This window comes from Felis catus, chromosome X (assembly GCF_018350175.1).
Source record: "Felis catus isolate Fca126 chromosome X, F.catus_Fca126_mat1.0, whole genome shotgun sequence".
NCBI lineage: Eukaryota > Metazoa > Chordata > Mammalia > Carnivora > Felidae > Felis > Felis catus.
Window position 1 is genome coordinate 41,930,261 of NC_058386.1, and position 17,943 is coordinate 41,948,203.

General features: G+C 41.0%; 1 protein-coding gene across 4 annotated transcripts in view; it reads left to right on the forward strand.

Annotated features, from left to right (window-relative positions):
• The window catches only part of ZNF81 (zinc finger protein 81), a 90,555-nt gene that overhangs the window by 56,529 nt on the left and 16,083 nt on the right, over nucleotides 1–17,943 (forward strand). For all 4 annotated transcript variants that reach the window (XM_011291715.4, XM_045050597.1, XM_045050596.1 and 1 more), the window contains one exon: nucleotides 9,698–9,824. In XM_011291715.4, the coding sequence (XP_011290017.3) occupies nucleotides 9,698–9,824 (127 nt within the window). The remainder of the gene's footprint in view (nucleotides 1–9,697; nucleotides 9,825–17,943) is intronic.

Genomic DNA, 17,943 nt, shown 5'->3' on the forward strand with positions numbered 1-17,943 from the left:
TAATTCTAGTTCTCTTGCTATTTCCCCCACATCTGCACTTACTTCTCCACTGAAGTCTTGAATCCCCCCCCCCCAAAATCGTCCGTGATGGTTGGTTGGAATCAATTTCTTCTAAACTCCTGTTAATGTTGATATTTTGACCTCTTCCCGTGAATCATGAATGTTCTTAATGGCATCTAGAATGGTGAATCCTTTTCAGAAGGTTTTCGATTTACTTTGCCCACATCCATCAGAGGAATCTGTGGCAGCTATAGTCTTACAAAACGGGCTTCTTAAATAGACTTGAAAGTTGAAGTTACTCCTTGATCCATGGGCTGCAGAACGAATGTGATGTTAGCAGGCATGAGAACAACATTAATCTCATTGTACATCTCCATCAGAGCTCTTGGGTGACCAGGTGCATTGTCAATGAGCAGTAATATTTTGAAAGGAATCTTTTTTTTTTCTGAACAGTGGGTCTCAACAGTAGGCTTAATATATTCAGTAAACCATATTGTAAACAGGTGTGCTGCCATCCAGACTATGTTGTTCCATTTATAGAGCACAGGCAGAGTAGATTCGGCATAATTCTTAAGGGCCCTAGGATTTTCAGAATGGCAAATAAGCGTTGGCTTCAGCTTAAAGTTACCAGTTGAATTAACCCCTAACAAGAGAGTCCTTTGAGGCTTTGAAACCAGGCATTGACTTCTTTCTAGCTATGAAAGTCCTAGATGGCATCTTCTCCCAATAAAAACCTGTTTCATCTGCATTAAAAATATGTTGTTTAATGTGGCCCCCTTCATTAATTATCTTTGCTAGATCTTCTGAACACCTTGCTCCAGCTTCTACATCAGCAGTTGCTTTTTTCATCTTGCACTTTTTAAAATAATTTTTTAAATGTTTTTATTTTTAAGAGAGAGACAGAGCACCAGCAAGGGTGGGACAGAGAGAGAGGGAGACATAGAATCGGAAGCAGGCTCCAGGCTCTGAGCTCTCATCACAGAGCCCGACGTGGGGCTGGAACCCATGAACTGTGAGATCATGACCTGAGCCGAAGTCGGATGCTTAACCGACTGAGCCACCCAGGCGCCCCAACCTTGCACTTTTATGTTAGGGACACAGCTTCTTTCCTTAAGCCTCATGAACCAACCTCTGCTAGCTTCAGCCTTTTTTCTGTGGCTTCCTCACCTCTCTCAACCTTCGCAGAGTTGAGAAGAGTTAGGGCCTTGCTTTGCATTGGGCTTTGGCTTCAGGGAATGTTTTTGCTGATTTGGTATCTTCTGTCCAGACCACTCAGACTTTCTCCATATCAGCAAGAAGGTTGTTCCACTTCCTTATCATTAGTGTGTTCACTGGAGAAGCACTTTTAATTTCCTTCAAGAACTTGGCTGACTGGTTCAAGAGGCCTGGCTTTTGGTTTATCTCAGCTTTTGACATGCCTTCCTCACTCACTAAGCTTAATCATTTCTAGCTTTTGGTCTAAAGTGAGCCGTGTGACTTTTCCTTTCACTTAAACACTTAAGAAGCCATTGTAGGGTTATTAATCGGTCCAATTTCAATATTGCTGTGTCTCAGGGAATAGGGAGTCCTGCCCAAAGAGAGGGAGGGGGATGGGGGGATCGGCTGGTCAAGCGAACAGTCAGAACACACACAACATTTATCAATTAAGTTCACGGTCTTATGTGGGTGCAGTTCGTGGCACTACCAAACCAATTGCAATAGTACCATCAAAGATCACTGATCTGAGATCACCATAACAAATAAAATAATAATGAAAGAGATTGAAATATTGCGAGAATTACCAAAATGTGACACAAAGACACAAAAGGAGCAAATGCTGTTGGAAACATGGCACTGATAGACGTGCTTCAAGGCAAGATCTCAACAGACCTTCCATTTGTAAAAAATGCAGTGTCTGCAAAATGCAATAAAGTGAAGCACAGTAAAACAAGGTATGCCTGTGTTATGAAAAGAATGCATGTTACTTTCATGATCAGACCCTAGCGTACTTCCTTAGATTTTTTTTTTCTTATAATCACCTGCCTGACATATTGTATAGTCTTCTCTCCTTTTTTTACAGAGCCATTCGTTCTTTCATTAATCACCATGCGTTTTCCTTTTTCCATACCTTTCCCTTTGTCTTTTCTAGAAAATACTTTCCCCCATTTGTCTCCATCACACTTTTTCCCCAAGATCCTATATAAACTGTACCAACTCTAAGCACTCGAGTAGACTTACTTTTTCTGTGGAGCCCACAGTGTACCTCAAATATATTTCTAACATACACTTTTGTGTGTGTGTGTTTTGAAACTGAGTTATATTTGAAAGACATTGAATTATATATAGTTTGATGAGTTTTGACAAATATATATATATGTATATATATATATAATTGACCAATATATTTATATATGTAACCATCACTCAAACTGAAATACAGAATGTGTCCATCACCCTTGCAAGTTCCCTTTTGACTAGTCAATTTCTTACCCCCGAGGCAACCAGTTTTAAGATTTTTAATCCCTATAGATTAGCCCTGCTTGTTCTTGATTGTCACATAAATAGAATCATTTGTTCTGTGTTTGGCTTCTATTTATAAAATAAAATATATTTGGGGCACCTCAGTAGCTCAGTTGATTAAGTGTCCAACTTCGGTTCAAGTCATGATCTCACGGTTCTTGAGTTCAAGCCCCGCGTCAGGCTCTGTGCTGACAGCTCAAAGCCTGGAGCCTGCTTCAGATTCTGTGTCTCCCTCTCTCTCTGCCCTTCCTCTGCTTGTACTCTGTCTCTCTCTGTCTCAAAAATAAATAAACATTAAAAATTTTTAAAAATAAAATATTTTTTAATGTTATTTTAATTCAAGTTAGTTAACATACAGTGTAGTCTTAGTTTCAGGAGTAGAGCCCAGTGATTCATCTCTTGCCTATGACATCCAGTGCTCATCCCGAAAAGTGCCCTCCTTAATGCCTGTCACCCATAAAGTAAAATATTTTTGAGAGTCATTCAGGTTGTATCTGTCACCAGCTCTTTCCTTTTTATCACTGAGTATTCCATTGTATGAATATACCATATTTTGTTTATGCAGTCACCTGCTGATGAACATATTGAATGTCTTCTAGTATTTGGTTATCATGAGTAAAGCCTGCTATAAACACTCTTGTAGAATTTTTCTGAGGATATATGTTTGCATTTTATTTTAGTAACTACAGAGGAATGGAAACACTAGATTATAGGGTGGGTGTATGTTTAACTTTATTAGAAACTGCCACACAGGGTTCCAAAGTGATGATTCAGTTTACATTCCTTCCAGCAATTTTTTAGTTTATTATAAATTTTAGCTTTTCTAGTGAGTGTACAGTGCTATTTCAGTGTAATTTAAATTGCATTTTCCTCATATTCTTTGAGTAAATATACAGTAGTGCAATTACTAAATCATATAGTAATTCTATTTTTAATTTTTTGAACAGTCTCCATACTGTTTTCCACAGTTATGCACCTTTATGTTTATTGCAGCATTAGTGACAATAGCCAAATTATGGAAGCAACCAAAGTGTCTATTGGATAGATGAATGAATAAGGACGATGTGGTATATATACATACACAATAGAATATTACTCAGCCATAAAAAAGAATCTTACTATTTGCAACAACATGGATGGATCTAGAGAGTATAATGATAAGTGAAATAAGCAAGTTAGAGAGACAATTACCGTATAATTTCACTCATATGTAGAATTTAAGAAACAAAACAAACAAAAGAAAAAGAGACAAACCAAAAACCAAACTCTTAGCTATAGAGAACAAACAGATGGTTAGCAGAGGAAAGGTGGGTTGGGAGATGTGTGAAACAGGTGATGGGGATTAAGAGTATACTTACCTTGGGGCACCTGGGTGGCTCAGTCAGTTAAGCATCCAACTTCAGCTCAGGTCATGATCTCACGGTGAGTTTGAGCCCCGCATCCGGCTCTGTGCTGACCGCTCAGAGCCTGGAGCCTGCTTCAGATTCTGTGTCTCCCTCTCTCTCTGCCCCTCCCCTGCTCATGCTCTGTCTCTGTCTCAAAAATAAATAAAAACATTAAAAAAGGAGAGAGTACACTTATCTTAACAAGCACTGGGTGATGTATAGAATTGTTGAATCACTATAGTGTATACCTGAAACTAACTGTATGTTAATTGCACTGGAATTAAAATAAATTTTTTACAAAATAAATAAATTGCATTTTCCTCATAACAAATGATATTGAACAACTTTTCATATGCTTCATTGGCCATTTGTATCTTTTTTGGTGTCTGTTTAAGTTTTTTCCCTTTTAAAAAAGTTGGGTTATGTGTCTTTTTGTTATTACTTTGTAGTTCTTTCTACATTCTTACTGTGGGTGTTTTGTATATGTGTGTATATATATATTGCAAATTTTTTCTCCCAGTCCACGTCTTGACTTTTCATTTTCTTTTAAATTTTTTTTTCAACGCTTTTTATTTATTTTTGGGACAGAGAGAGACAGAGCATGAACGGGGGAGGGGCAGAGAGAGAGGGAAACACAGAATCGGAAACAGGCTCCAGGCTCCGAGCCATCAGCCCAGAGCCTGACGCGGGGCTCGAACTCACGGACCGCGAGATCGTGACCTGGCTGAAGTCGGACGCTTAACTGACTGCGCCACCCAGGCGCCCCTGGAAATTTTAATTTTTGTAAGCTCCTATTTATCAAAATTTTCTTTTATATTTGTTGCTTTTTGCACTATGTCAAGAAATCCTTGCTTGACCCAGTGTTGCAAAGATACCCTTATGTTTTCTTCTAGAGCATTTTTAGTTTTGTTTTTTTTTTCTTTTTAAAATTATAATTTAACTAACATGAAATGTCATATTGGTTTTAGGTGTGCAACATCTTGATTCAACAATTTTATGTTAGTGCTTGGAACAATAAATGTCAACATACGTTATTACAGTGTCATTGACTGTATTTCCTCTGCTGTACTTTCCGTCTCATGACTTATCTATTTTATAACTATAAGTTTGTACCTTTTAATCCCCTTTACCTATTTCACCCATCCTCCCTTCCACCTCCCCTCTGGCAATCACCAGTTTGTTCTCTGTATTTAAGAGTCTGCTTTTTCTTCTCTCCCTCTTTTTTTTTTAAATGTTTATTTATTTTTGAGAGAGACAGAGACAGAGTATGAGCAGGGGAGGGGCAGGGAGAGGGACACAGAATCTGAAGCAGGCTCCAGGCTCCGAGCTGTTAGCACAGAGCCCAGTGTGAGGCTCGAACTCACAGACCTAACAGACTGAGCCACCCAGGCACCCCAAGAGTCTGATTTTTCATTTGTTTCTTCATTTGTTTTGTTTTTTAGATTCCACATATAAGTGAAATCATACGGTATTTATCTTCTCTGTCTGACTTATTTTACTTAGCATAATTACCCTCTAGGTCCATCCATGTTGTCACAAATGGCAAGATCTCATTCTTTCTTATGGCTGAGTAATATTTCATCACACACACACACACATATATAATTCATATATATATACACGTGTATATATATTTTTTTATCCATTTTCTTTATCCGTTCATCTATGGATGGACACTTGGGTTGCTTCCACAATTTGGCTATTGTAAATGTCATGCTGCAATAAACATAGGGGTGCATATATCTTTTCGAATTAGTGTTTTCATTTTCTTTGGGTAGGTACCCAATAGTGGAATGCTGGATCATATGGTATTTTATTTTTAATGTTTTGAGGAACCTCCACACTGTTTTCCACAGTGGCTGTACCAACTAATTTACATTCCCACCGACAGTGCACAAATGTTCCTGTTTCTCCACATCCTCACCAACACTTATTATTTCTTTTTGATTGTAGTCATTCTGACAAGTGTAAGGTGATCTCTCACTGTGGTTTTGAGTTGCATTTCCCGGCTGATGAGTGATGTTGAGCATCTTTTCATGTATCTGTTGGCCATCTGTATGTCTTTTTTGGAAAAATATCTATTCAGGTCTTCTGCCCATTGTTAAATCAGATTATTTGGGATTTTTTGTTTTTGGTGTTGAGTTGTATAAGTTCTGTATGTATTTTGGATACTAACCCCTTATTGGATATATCATTTGCCAATATCTTCTTTCATTTACTAGGTTGCTTTTTTGGTTTGTTGATCATTTCTTTGCTATGCAGAAGCTTTTTATTTTGGTGTAGTCCTAATAGTTTATGTTTGCTTTTGTTTCCTTTTCCTGAGGAGACATATCTACAGAAATGGTGCTAAGACTGATGTCAAGGAAATTACTGCCTATGTTTTCCTCTAAGAGCTTTATGGCTTCAGGTCTCACATTTAAATCTTTAATCCATGTGAGTTTATGTTTATGTATGATGTAAGAAGGTGGTCCAGTTTCATTCTTTTGCATGTAGCTGTCCAGTTTTCCCAGCACCATTTATTAAAGAGGTTGTCCTTTACCCATTGTATATATTTTTTCTCTTTTGTTGTAAATTAATTGACCATATATGGATGGTTTGCTTCTTGCCTCTCTCTTCTTTCTATTGATCTAAGTATCAGTTTTTATGCTAATACCATAATGTTTTGATTACTAGAGCTTTGGAAAATAGTTTGAAATCAGGGTTATGATATCCCCTACTTTGTTCTTTCTCAAGATTGCTTTGGCTATTCAGGGTCTTTTGTGGTTCCATACATACTTTAGGTTTGTTCTATTTCTGTGAAAAATGCCATTGGAATTTTGACAGGGATTGCAGTGAATCTGTAGATTGCTTTTGGTAATATGGACATTTTAACAATATTAATTCTTCCAACCCATGAACACAGAATATCTTTCTATTTACATATCTTATTTAGTTTCTTTCATCAGTGTGTTATAATTTTCAATGTATAGGTCTTTCACCACCTTGGTTAAATTTATTGGTAGATATTTTTCTTGATGCAGTTATAAATTTGGGGGATTGTTTTCTTAATTTCTTCTTCTGGTAATTTATTATTAGTGTACACAAACACAACAGGTTTTTGCATATTGATTTTGTGTCCTTGCCACTTTATTAAATTCATTTTTTAGTTCTAACAGGTTTTTTTTTGGTGGAGTCTTTAGGGTTTTCTATATATAATGTGATGTCCTCTGCGAATAGTGATAGTTTTCCTTCTTCCTTTTCGATTTGGATGCCTTTTATTTCTTTTTCTTGTCTATTTGCTCTAGTTAGGAGTTGCAATACTCTGTTGAATAAAAGTGACAAGAATGGACATCTTTGTCTTGTTTCTGATCCTAGAAAAGCTTTCAGCTTCCCACTGTTGGTTATGATGTTAGCTGTGGGCTCGTCATATATGGTTTTTATTGTGTTGTGATACCTTCTGTCTATACCTGCTTTGTTGAGAGTTTTTATCATAAATGGATGTTGAACTGGGGCGCCTGGGTGGCCCAGTCGGTTAAGTGTCATACTTTGGCTCAGGTCATGATCTCACGGTTCGTGGGTTCCAGCCCCATGCGGGCTCTGTGCTGTCAGCCTGGAGCCTGTTTTGGATTCTGTGTCTCCCTTGCTTTCTGCCCCTCCCCTACTCGCGCTCTATCTCTCTCTCAAAAATAAATAAATGTTTTAAAAAATTAAAATAAATGGATGTTGAACTTTGTTAAATTCTTTTTTTGCATCTATTGAGATGATCATATGATTTTTATCCATTTTGTTAGTGTGGTGTGTCATATTTATTGATTTGCAGATGTTGAACCATCTTTATGTCACTGGAATAAATCCCACTTGATCATTTTGTACGATTTTTTTAATGTATTGTTGAATTCAGTTTGGTAATATTTTGTCTCTTATGGTTAGAGAGTCTCTTATGGTTAGGCTCCCTCTCTCTCTAAGTTTTTTTTTTCCCTTCCCCTCCCCCATGGTCTTCTGTTAAGTTTCTCAGGATCCACATAAGAGTGAAAACATATGGTGTCTGTCTTTCTCTGTATGACTTATTTCACTTAGCATAACATTCCAGTTCCATCCACGTTGCTACAAATGGCCAGATTTCATTTTTTCTCATTGCCATGTAATATTTCATTGTGTATATAAACCACAATTTCTTTATCCATTCGTCAGTTGATGCACATTTAGGCTCTTTCCATAATTTGGCTATTGTTGAGAGTGCTGCTATAAACATTGGGGTACAAGTGCCCCTATGCATGAGTACTCCTGTATCCCTTGGGTAAATTCCTAGCAGTGCTATTGCTGGGTCATAGGGTAGCTCTATTTTTAATTTTTTGAGGAACCTTCACACTGTTTTCCAGAGTGGCTGCAAATTGTTGTTAAATTTTGTATGTGGTATAAGGTATGGGCCACGGTTTGTTTTTTTTTCATCCAAAACTTACATCCGTTGTTCCAGCACAATTTTTGAAAAGACCTTCCTTTTCCCCAATGAATTACTGTGGTGCCTTTGTCAAAAAGAGTTTGTCTGTATGGGTATGGTTCTGTTTCTGGACTCTGTTCTGTTCTATTGATATATCTATCTGTACTTACATCAATACCACACTGTCTGAAGTATTGTAGCTTTATAGTAAGTCTTAACACTACATATAAATCCCTGCTTTGGCTATTCTAGGTTCTTTGCCTAGCCACATAAACATTAACATCTCCTTGCCAGTTTTTACCAAAAAGTTGACAAATAATTGATTGAACAAGTAGAAGACAAATGAGTATGGTGATAGAAAATTTCAATAACACTCAACCAATTTGATGTATATATTAATAGAATACTACAGCCGTCAATAGCTGTATATATATTCTTTTCCAGGGATACATGAAACATTCTCCTAGATAGACCATATGTAGAAATCACACAGAGTATATTTTCTGACACTGTGGAATTAAGTTAGAAACGAATAACAAAAAAGCATCAAGAGAAAATGGCTGTATTTTTGACAAATAAATTAAAGCAATAGTAGAGGGAGCTATGTATAATTTAATTAAAAAAAGGTACACATGCTTCCTTCTAAAAGTTATAGAACACAAACTTCCCATTAAAATTAACAACAAAATAGGATCAAGGTCAAATCCTGTACAAAACTATTATTCTTAAAAATGTATGACTGACTGGGGTACCTGGGTGGCTCAGTCGGTTAAGTGCCTGACTTTGGCTCAGATCACGATCTCATGGTTTGTGAGTTCAAGCCCCGCATGGGGCTCTGTGCTGAGAGCTCAGAGCCTGGAGCCTGCTTCGGATACTGTGTCTCCCTCTCTCTCTGCCCCTCCCCAGCTTGTGCTCTGTTTCTCTCTCTCAAAAACAAGTGGACATTAAAATTTTTTTAAATGTATGACTGACTGTTGTACCAATGAATAGCAAAAATTTACAATTCAATATTTGTATTCTACACAACATTATATATAACTAGGTATTTAATAGACACACCATATAGCATATTCTAGTGAAAGTCATTTAAAAAATTCTTTGGGGTGCCTAGGTGGCTCAGTCGGTTAAGCATCTGACTCTTGATTTTGGATCAGGTCATGATCTCACAACTTGTGAGTTCGAACCCCACATAGGGCTGTCCGCCGACAGCACGGAGTCTGCTTGGAATTCTCTGTCTCCTTCTCTATCTGCCCCTCCCCCACGAATGCTCTCTCTGTGTCTCAAAAATAAATAAATAAACACTTAAAATAAAATAAAATAAAAGAATTTCTTACTGATCTTCTCCCTATCACCCACTGCTGGCCATGTCACCCTGAGCAGGATTGTGTTGTTACAGGGCTCCGTGTCGTTCGAGGATGTGACTGTGGACTTCAGCAGGGAGGAGTGGCAGCAGTTGGACTCTACACAGAGACGCCTGTACCAGGATGTGATGCTGGAAAACTACAGCCACCTGCTCTCATTGGGTAAGCACAGCCATTCTAAGAATCTACAAAGGAGCATGTAACGGATAAAATTGTATCCTCCCTGTAAAATATGTTGAAGTCCTGACCTCCAGTACCTCAGAATATGACCTCTTTTGGAATTAGGGCCTTTATAGAAGTAATCAAGCTTAAATGAGGTCATTAGGGTGGGTCCTAATCTGGTACTACTGGTGTACTTAAAATAAGGGAAATCTAGCCAGAGAGACACATACACACGGAGGAAAGACCGGGTGAAGACACATAAAGAAAAGAAGATGGCCGCGTCGCTAGAGTGATGCATCTGTAAGCCAAGAAATGCCCAAGACCACCAAGATGTTGGAGAGCAACATGAAACGGTTCCTTCCTGTTTTGAAGGTTCTACTTCAAAAAGAGCATGGCCTTACTGATACCTTGATTTTGGACTTCTGGCTTCCAGAACTGTGAGACAGGAAATTTCTGTTATTTCAAGCTGTCCAGCTTGTGGTATTTTATCATAGCAGCCCTAGGAAAGTAAGATGAATTTTTATACTTGGGAAGTGGGTTGCTGCTGTAACAAATACTGAAAAAAACATGGAAGTGGCTTTGGAATTGGGCAATGGGTAGAGGCTGGAAAGGTTTTAGGTACTTCACAGAAAAGGCCTAGATTGCTTTGAAGAGATTGCTGATAGGAATGTTAAAGGGGCTTTTGGTGAGGTCTCAGAGTGAGGAGCATGGAAACTGGAGGAAAGGAGATCCTTGTTATAAGGTGGCAGAGAGCTTGACTGAATTCTGTTCTGTTGAGTGGAAAGTAGAAATTGTAAGTGACAAACTTGGAATTTTAGCTGAGGGCATTTTTTTCCTTTAATGTTTATTTATTTTGAGAGCAAGAGAGCACGTGCTAGCAGCGGAGAGAGAGAGAGAGGAAGAGAGAGAATCCCAAGCAGGCTCCACACTGTCAGCGCAGAGCCTGATGCAGGGCTGAATCCCATGAAGTGTGAGATCATGACCTGAGTCAAAATCAAGAGTCGGACACTTAACTGACAACCACCCAGGCGCCCCTAGCTGAGGAAATTTCTAAGTAGTGTTAAAAGGCATGGCCTATGCTTTCCTTGCTGCTTATAGTAAAATGTAGGAGGAAAGAAAGACAGTGAAGAGGAATTGTTAGTAAAAGTGAAGCAGAACTTGAAGATATGGAAAATGTTTGGCCTATCCATATCACAAAAAATGAGATGGACTCTGGAAAGAACACCAAAGGGGTGGACAACCAGTCGCTAAGGAGATGAGATGTATGCCTGGCGGATCCAGTCAACCCTGTCGGTAGAAATACTGCCAGCTTAGACTGAAGAGGACGGAGACAGGAAAAAATGAGCTGTCCAGGAAAATGAGGGAAGGCTGTAGGCTAGCTGGGATTGTGCAGATAGGACGTAGGCTGGTAAAACCGTTTGGCTGTGTACATGCGTTTTCCTTCAAGAAGAGGGATGAATGACTTCAGGGATGGGTCAGAGGCCAACAGGGCGGCTGCCACCACCACAGGCCCAGAAGTCCCTGTCTGGGAAAATGGCATGTGACAGACCATCACCTCCTCAGTTCCAGAGGGCAAGCCACCTGCTTGGTTCCAGGCCTGAAGGGGCAGAGCTCTCACCCAGGGTCAAGGGTGTGGAGTTGCCACATCTGATCTGAGGTCACACCTCATGACAACTTTCGGCTCTCTTGAATTGCTGCTTCAAAGTTCTTTTCAACTCTCCCTTATAGTACTTGTCGACTGTCACGTTTGTGCCATTATTTAGCCTTAGATGGAGTTTGCCACCCACCTTGGGAAGCATGCTCAAGCAGCACACTCCGGGAAGACCCAGGCTCAGTGCTCTAGGGGTTACTACTGACCTCTCACCATCTATAGGCTGGGGCTTGATCAGAAGGACTTGGGCCCCCTGTGAGTGGGGAGTGGGTCTCTCCTGCTGGCCACATTTCTTGTGTCCCACCACTGGGTGAGGATTCAGCACTGGACTCTTCCATGTTCACTGCCCATTACTGAAGGAGTCTTTGGTTCTTTTTTTAAAAATTTTTTAAATGTTCGTTTATTTTTGAGAGGGAGGGCAGGGAGAGGGGCAGAGAGAGAGGGAGGCACAGAATCTAAAGGAGGCTCCAGGCTCTGAGCTGTCAGCACAGAGCCCGACGTGGGGCTCGAACTCAGGAACCTGGAGATCATGACTTGAGCCAAAGTCAGACGCTTAACCGACTGAGCCACCCAGGCGCCCCGAAGGAGTCCTTGTTAAGTGTCCTTTCTTCCACGTGCTAATAACGCTTAAATTCAGCGAGTAAATTGAGACCAAGTAGGAAGCTAAAAGCTGTTTCTCTATAGAAGTGCAGTTATCCTCAGAGGATGGCAGGGCTTTGCTCCAAAATCCAAAGGTTTGCTCTGTGATTCTCCTGTGAGGGCCTGCCAAAAGCTTCATCCCTATCTGCCACGAACACTTCAAACACCACTGGATCTGCCAGATCATATGGCCCAGTGGCAGAGCAACTTCTGTGGCAGTCTGGATCTGTAAAAAGCCTTCTTTCATTCTGGGCTTTGTTCAAAACTAGCAATTTTTTGGATCACATGGTAAATGGGCCAGGATAGCACACCCAGATGAGGAATATATTGCCTCTGAAGTCTGTAGAGGCCCAGTAGGCATTATCCCTCTTTTACTTATAGGAAGAACCAGATGCAAAAACTTATTCTTCACTTGGAGATTTCTAGGGGTCCAGTGGCATGGAACTTTCCCTCAGGTAGATGGCCCCTAAATTTTTGTCAGATTTATGTCCTACCCTGTGACATACAAATATCTCACCAGTAAGTCAAGGGTCATTACTACCTCTCGTTCATAAGGTCCAGTCAGCATAATGTCATAAATGCAATGGGTCAACGTGATATCTTGTGGAAGGGAAAGGCAGTCAAGATCCCTGCAGACTGGGGCACTTGGGTGGCTCAGTCAGTTGAGCATCAGACTCTTGGTTTCAGCTCAGGTCATGATCTTGCAGTTTGTGAGTTCGAGCCCCTCATCAGGCTCCATGCTGGCGGTGCAGAGCCTGCTTGGGATTCTGTCTCTCTCCCCAACTCTCTGCTCTCCCCCTCCCATTACCCCCACTCACTTGTTCTCTCTCTCAAAATAAATAAATAAACTTAAAAAAAAAAAGATCCCTGCAGACTAAATTATGACATAGAACTGAAAGGCTGATATATTTCTGAGGTAGGACAGTAAAGGTATATATATAGTTGGTCGTAACAACTGAAAGCAAACTGTTTCTAGTAGTCTCTACTAACAGGTATTGCCAAAAAAAAAAAAAAACCCAACCCACACATCTGTCAGATCAATAGCTACCATACCAGGTACGAAGGGATGCATTAATTTGCTTAAGCAGTGAACCCGTGTCTCGTACAGCAGCTGCTATTGGAATTACCACCTGGTTAAGTTTATGATGAGCCACTGTCATTCTCCAAGATCTATTTGTCCTCTGCACAGGCCAGATAGGTGAGTTGAATAGAGATGTGGTGGAACTCACCACCCTGGCATCCTTCAGGTTCTTGATGGTGGCCCTAATCTCTGCAATTCTTACAGGAATGCATATTTCCTTGGTTTACTATTTTCCTAGTAGAGGCAGTTCTAGTGGCTTCCACTGGTCCTTTCTCACTGTAATAGTCCTCACTGCACAGGTCAGGGAACCAGTATGGGGATTCTGCCAGTTGCTGCATATCTGTATTCTAATTTTGCATTCCTGAACCAGGGAGATAACCACAGGATGGGTTTGGGGGACTGCTGGGCCCCCTGTGAGATGGAGCTGCGCTGAATCGCAATTGATCACTTTACTTCCATAAGCCCCTATGCTGTGTAGTGGGCCACAGTGACATCCCGCATCTCCTGGAATTAGTGTCCATTTAGAACTGGTGTCCAATGATCTCTGAAAAACCTCACTATGTCCTTTGCCTCAACGCACAGTCACCCTGACAAGGGGACTGTAAATCCCTTTAGAGAAGGCTGGGAGAAAGATTAGTAGTATAAATTTTGACAGTGTAGTGGGGGTCCTTCCTCAGGGGAGCTGTCTCCCCTTCATTCAGAGATTTCTGGGTCTGTAAACTCGCTCAAGTCTGAAAATTGATGGAGGAGCTGAGACTCTGTTTTTATGTTTCAAGTTAGACTTCTGTTCACTTGAGCTAGAACTCTTCTCTTTATACAGATCAAGTAAGAATTTAATAGATTGCTGGGGTGTCTGGGTGGCTCAGTCGATTAAACATCTAACTTCAGCTCAGGTCATGATCTCACGGTTCGTGAGTTCGAGCCCCATGTCAGGCTCTGTGCTGACAGCTCAGAGCCTAGAGCCTGCTTCAGATTTTCTCTCTCTCTCTCTCTCTCAAAGATAAATAAACATTAAAAAATTTTTAAAAGAATTTAGTAGATTGCTCATCTATTTTCTAGAGACATCATGATCAACTAGCCAACACCATGGGTCTCTCTGCAAGTCAGACTATTCTGATCACTGCTTTGACCCTGCTGTCCACTATAGTAGCTGTGCCCACCTTGCATTTAGCAATTCAGTGCCTCCATGTGGCCCCTGCCACCCCAGGATCCAATTATGCCCATTGCATTTGGGTTTCCCAATTGAGTGGCAGCACTTCCACTATAATTGTGTGTCCTACAGAGAAGAAGCAATCACAGAAATCTTCAAGGATTCTGCCCCCTCCCCACACCCACCCAAATTTGTTTGTCACAGCCATGGTCACAGATATGTCCTCTGGATCCTCCCAGTGCGGGACAGAATGTCTTACATGATAAACCCACTCTAACATCCCAGTATCCCCAAGCCTTTGGATGCCTTTCTGTATAGTATAGAGAGTTCTTCCAAAGCAGTTCTCCATTTCAGCTGCATTTAGTACAGGCCATGTTTTGATCCACGTTTCTGCCAACCAAGCAAAATGTTCAAGCCCTCTCTAACCCAAGTGGCAACATTAATTTCAGAATCTGTTTAGTGTGCACATACCACTAAATCTGGCCTGATCCAACTTTATGTTCTTTCCATTATCCCTCACTCTTTTAAAGTTTATTTATTTTGACAGAGAGAGAGAGAGAGTGGGGAAAGGGAAGAGAGAGAAAGGGAGAGAGAATCCCAAGCACACTCCACACTGTCAGCACAGAACCCAATGCAGGGCTTGATCCCACAAACTGTGAGATCGTGACCTGAGCTGAAATCAAGGGTCGGATGCTCAAGTGACTGAGTCACCCAGGTGCCCCCATTATCCCACACTCTTCATACCCATTTTTACCCAGATTTCCCAGATTTCTGTCTATATAAATTGGACAAATAATGCAGTTCTTTTGCACCTTCTCATGAATTTACACTATATCTCACTCTTTGGGCCCTGATGAGACTTGAGTCTAGTTAGAGGTCTAGAAGCAAATAAGGGTATGTCCTGGGAGAACTCAGCAGTACCTTGCAATGCAAGTACCTCAGAGGAGGCCATTGCAAGGTCCTCGGGCAAAGTAGGGTTAGTCTTCTCAGAGAGGGGTAGAAGGGCTACTTCTACTGGCAAAGAAGACTCATCAGAATGTAGAAGTTCAGCGTCCTCGTATGTTTCCATTCCAATTTTTAGGTTTCCTTCCTTCTCAGTCAGTTCCCTCACCTGAATAGCAGGCACCTTGTGAGGTTGGGAATTCAGTTTGTGTTGTAATGTAGCCATTCACAGGATGAGACTCTGGGTTTGGTTTTCAGCAATATCAACTCTGCAGCTACAGGAGGTAGGGGTTTCTTTCAGGAAAGACATAGAAATGTTCAGGTCATGTATGCAGTGCTTGAGCTGGGAAATCAAATCCCTGAGTGCATCCTTTAGTTTCCGGCCCCCCACTTTGACCAGCATAATTAAGAGCAACCAGGCAATCTTATACTTGTAAGTTTGACAAAAATGTCTAGGGTATCAAATATAAGGTCCTGCAGAAAGACACCTCTCATCAGCATTTGATTAGGAGTATCCAGGGGTGATATTTTGCATATCTCTTTTGCCACATCATGCCATGGACTATTAGTGTCCTCTTTACTACTGGAAATAGAGTCGTTAGCGCATTCAAATCTAATCAGAATAGGGAACAAATTCTAGAAACCCCATAGCCAGTTCAGAAAACTCATTCTTACTATTCTTTTCCTCTAGAGTCACCCTCAAAATCTGTATTATGGCTCTCCAGAGAAATGGAACCAATAAGATACGGTTATATACGTATACAGAGTACACCCACACACTATACATACATACACATACATAGAGACAGAGAGAATGAATACATGTACATATACACAGAATATGGGAAAGAGGTTTATTTTAAGGAACTGGCTCACCTGACTGCAGGGACTGACAATTCTGAAATGTATAGGGCAGGCCTGCAGGCTGGAAATTCGGGTGAGCTGATATTGTAATCCTGAGTCTGGAATCTTCAGGGCAGGCCAGAACACTGCAAACCGAAGCAAGGTGTCTGTGTTGCAGTCTTGAGGTAGAATTCCTTCTTTCACTAGCCGTTCCTTGTTCCCTCTGCCCTCAGCAAACACCTCAGTGGGTTGTGGTTCTTCACCTAGTGGGGTGACCTGAAAATTCATTCCTTGAAGGATCTGCCTGAATTGGATTGTTGTAGTCAATGTAGTTTCCATTGAATTTAATCACAGGACACAGTAGTACTAAGAGACCCCCCCCCCCCCAAGGGATTTCCTGTATTCCAGACATGCTTCTTCCTCTTTTCCATTGTGGGGCAGGAGTCCAATTCCCCTGAGTAATCAGGATCAGTCACCCAGGCCAGCACAGTAATTCCCTTCTTTGCCTTTTGATTCAGAGATGTGAGGGGCCCAAAATGTCAGGTGGCAGATAAGTCTCCCAGTTCAGTGGAATCACTATTGTGTCTCCCAGTGGAAGCATTCCTCCCTTTGGAACAGCAGAGCTTAAGGTCATAAGAACAGGAAGCAAATATTTTGCTAATGGACCAGGAGAGGTAATAGTGAATGGTGCCACTCCTGGGCTGGGGCCAACGGAGTGGGGCCACCGCCATTGTAGGCTTGGAGGATAGAATATTGAGCCAATAAGAATTACTCTCAAAACTTAAAATCTAGTGGAATTTGCCTTGTTAGGCTTTGGACTTTGTTGGGACCTGTGATCCCTTTTTTCATTCCAGTTTCTCCCTTTTGAAATGGGAATGTCTATCCTATGCCTGTCCTACCACGGTATTTTGGCAGATAAGTTGTCTGCTTTCACAGGTTTGCGTGGAGAGAAACTGCCCCAAGATGATTCACACTCCCAACTCATTCATAACCAATTTGGGTGATTTAGATAAGATTTGAGACTTTGAGTTGATATTTTGATAGATTTTGAACTTAAGACTTGATGCTGGAATGATTAAGACTTTGGGGATATTGGGATGGGGTTAGTATATTTTGCACGTGGGAAGGACATGAATTTGGGGGGTCAGAGGGCAGATTTTTATAGGTTGAATTGTGTGTCCCCTGAAAAAAAGATATACAGAAGTCTGAACCCCCAGTACCCAACAATGCGACCTTATTTGGAAACAGCGTCTTTATAGAGGTAATCAAGTTAAATTTTGTTAATGTTTATTTATTTTGAGAGACAGAAAGCATGAGAGGGGAGGAACAGAGAGAATCCCAAGCAGGCTCTGTGCTGACAGAGCTCACGACTGTGAGATCATGACCTGAGCCAAAATCAAGAGTTGGTTGCTTAACCAACTGAGCCACCCAAGCACCCCTGAAGAAATCAAGTTAAAATGAGTTCATTGGGGTGGGCCCTAATCTAATATGACTGGTGTCCTGGGGCGCCTGGGTGGCTCAGTTGGCTAAGCGTCCGACTTCAGCTCAGGTCATGATCTCAAGGTTCCTGGGTTGGAGCCCTGTGTCGGCCTTTGTGCTGACAGCTCAGAGCCTGGAACCTGTTTCAAATTCTGTTTCTCCCTCTCTCTCTGCCCCTCCCCTGCTTTCTCTCTCTCTCTCTCTCTCTCTCTCTCTCTCTCTCTCAAAAATAAATAAACATTAAAAAAGATTTTTAATATGACTGGTGTCCTTATAAAAAAAGGGAAATTTGGGCATAGAAATAGACACACATAGAGGGAAGACGGCCATGTAA